Below are 3,012 nucleotides of genomic sequence, written 5' to 3'. Positions count from 1 at the left end.
TCTCGGAGGTACAATTGAGGGCCAGGCCCTCGTTTTCATCGTGCCATCACAGGGCTGTCTGAGAAACACGTCCATTACACAGCAGATACACACACTGTCCATTACACAGCAGATACACACACCGTCCATTACACAGCAGATACACACACTGTCCATTACACAGCAGATACACACACTGTCCATTACACAGCAGATACACACACTGTCCATTACACAGCAGATACACACACTGTCCATTACACAGCAGATACACACGCTGTCCATTACACAGCAGATACACACACTGTCCATTACACAGCAGATACACACACTGTCCATTACACAGCAGATACACACACCGTCCATTACACAGCAGATACACACACTGTCCATTACACAGCAGATACACACACTGTCCATTACACAGCAGATACACACACTGTCCGTTACACAGCAGATACACACACTGTCCATTTCTGATCTTGCTGGAGATAGATTTTTTGTTTGTTTGTTTGTTTATTTTAACCAGGAATTTGACATCACAAATTGGATTTTTAATTTACTTCCTAACGAAATGGTCATCAGAAACAGAGCAAGACCAGATACCGCTGGACATCCACGGTGATGAAAATGAAAGTGTTTTAAGAGCTCTTGACAAAACTTTATGCTACTTGGAGTGATTTACAGTTACTGACGAAAGGCAGTGATTTATTTGTTACGGGAAGTTGTATCGCATATTAACGGTGACTCAATTCACCGTTGTGCCCTGCAATCTGCAAATTATGTTTATCAGTCTCCCACTACCCACTAATCATACACTTATCACTTGTACTTTGGTTCCTGCAATTGATATTAGGCACATACTATAAATACGTGTTGACGTGGATATACCTGTGTCATACCTGTTCTCTCTGGTTGGGCCGCAGGTAAGTAAGTTCTGGCTATAACATGTGTTCTGTTTATTGTAATTTTTTGTAATATAATTCTAAAATTGTTAATATTTTAGCATGTGGGTTCATTCATAGCTCTTCATTTGTATAGTACAGTGTGTGTGTGTGTGTGTGTGTGGACATGTATTACTATCTTTGTGAGAACCAAATGTCCCCACAAGGATAGAAAGATGAGGAAAATTACGCAAGGTGGGGACCTTTTGCTGGTCCCCACAAGTTCAAGAGGCTGTTTTAGGTGACTACGAAATGAATGTAGTCAATGGGAAGTCCTGACATAGTATAGCAATAAATTATTGTGTGTGTGTGTGTGTGTGTTTGTTTTCAGGTCAGTGGGATAGTAATGGTTTGCATGATTGATTTTAGTAATGCAAGTGCAAAACCACAAGCTTGACATTATCCCTTTGATAAAGGTATGTAGAGATTTCACTGCAGGTGCCTGAAGTCTAGAAACCAACTGAAGCACATCTTGTTATATTTCAGGTGGCTTTTGAAATTTAGACCTCAGGTAACCCGAAGATAAAATGGCACGAAATCTTGCCCTGGCAGGTAAATTCATAGCATCCCCCCACCCCCCCTTGGCTTCTCTCGATTCTGAAAAATGTCCTGTTTGCTGTTCTTTTGATGTCTAAGATATTATGTCTCCTCTGCTTTTGACAGGGCTGGGTGTCCTTCTCTTTCTCCAGATAGGTAAGCAACGATTTCCTTATGCATTTTTCATTTTGTGTTGTTTTTCCATTAGTTTTTGTTATTGTTTGTTCGCTAGTTTGAAATTTCATGCTGTGAGCTCAGTGAAAAAATCCCTGTGGGATTTTCAAAATGTATTGTTTTAATAAAAGATGAAATTCAAATGCACATAGTCAAAATGTGATTTTTAACAAATATTAATACGGTGTTATGTTACTGCCAGTAGTCTAGATCAGAGTAATGAAATGCAAGACCACGATTCCTTCAGCTCTTACGCAAATTCCCTTTTCTTTCACGGAAAATTATAGGTGAGGCCTCATTTACCCTGCTCTCACACAATACTGTCCACGCACTCTCAAATATACTCTCTCCTCTCGCTCACATTTGCCGTACCCTCTCTTGGAGAGTGCGTGCGTGCGTTCACATTCATTCCACGCCCTCATGAACATCTCTGTGCTCTCGCTCGAACTTCCCTCTCCTCCCTCTCAGATTATCAGGGCAAGAACACTGCCAAAAAGTCCTAAACCAATCAGAGTATGTTGTGGGATTGACCAGTGAAATTGTTAGGGAAAGAAACATACTTACATTGAAACTTACATTTAATTACTCTGCTTTCGACAGTTGGCAGTAAAATAATATCATATATTAAGGGAATTAAATTTGGATAATTCTTATAATTCTTAGCAATACTTGAATGGCCCTATTTTGTAGCCTACTACTGTCCACACAGACAACCTTGTTAGGGTTGGAGTGAAAACCTACAGGACAGTAGATCTCTAGCTGTTGAATGAGGTGGGTGCTTTGCTAGGGTAGAAGTGAAAACCCACAGGAGGACAGTAGATCTGCAGGAACAGGGTTGGGAACCCCTTCTCTACCTAAATGCTGTACCCAAATTTACCTGATCCCCTGCCCTCTCTTCCAGCCACGTCCACCAAGCTGGTGTGCTACTTTTCCAACTGGTCCCAGTACAGGCCTGGAATTGGGAAATTTACCTCCGTAGACGTGGACCCCTTCCTTTGCACTCACGTCATATACACCTTGGCCACCATTAAAGACAACCAGATCACAACCATCGAGTGGAACGATGAGTCCCAGTACAAGTCTTTGAACAGCCTGAAGACCACGTGAGTGTTTATTGGTATCAAGATCATAGAGAGTACAAACGTCTGTTTAACTGAACACGTGCCTGTGAAGCTATGCCACGGTATAGCACTGACGATTTTGTATTTCTTCTCTGGACCGTTTCAGTAACCCTCAGATGAAGACTCTGCTGTCCGTTGGGGGCTCGGTCAATGGGATGAGCCCGTGAGTTTGATCACTTTTACATGAATGCATACAGAACCCCGCTTAAAAATTCCAGCTTAAACCAGCCTAAACCAGCCTCAGCTGGTTTTAGTTT

The 3,012-nt window shown here is 41.8% G+C and overlaps 1 protein-coding gene across 1 annotated transcript in view; it reads left to right on the top strand.

The window, feature by feature from the left end:
• Window positions 1-866: 866 nt before the first annotated feature.
• The window catches only part of LOC118210867 (acidic mammalian chitinase-like), a 7,162-nt gene continuing 5,016 nt past the window's right edge, over window positions 867-3,012 (top strand). Inside the window, exons 1-5 of the mRNA XM_035387335.1 lie at window positions 867-905; window positions 1,410-1,475; window positions 1,587-1,616; window positions 2,536-2,737; window positions 2,862-2,918. Of these exons, the coding sequence (XP_035243226.1) occupies window positions 1,451-1,475; window positions 1,587-1,616; window positions 2,536-2,737; window positions 2,862-2,918 (314 nt within the window). The 5' untranslated portion in view covers window positions 867-905; window positions 1,410-1,450. The remainder of the gene's footprint in view (window positions 906-1,409; window positions 1,476-1,586; window positions 1,617-2,535; window positions 2,738-2,861; window positions 2,919-3,012) is intronic.

The sequence above is a fragment of the Anguilla anguilla genome, chromosome 13 (genome assembly GCF_013347855.1).
Source record: "Anguilla anguilla isolate fAngAng1 chromosome 13, fAngAng1.pri, whole genome shotgun sequence".
Taxonomy (NCBI): Eukaryota; Metazoa; Chordata; class Actinopteri; order Anguilliformes; family Anguillidae; genus Anguilla; species Anguilla anguilla.
This window is presented reverse-complemented; position numbering and strand designations above follow the sequence as displayed.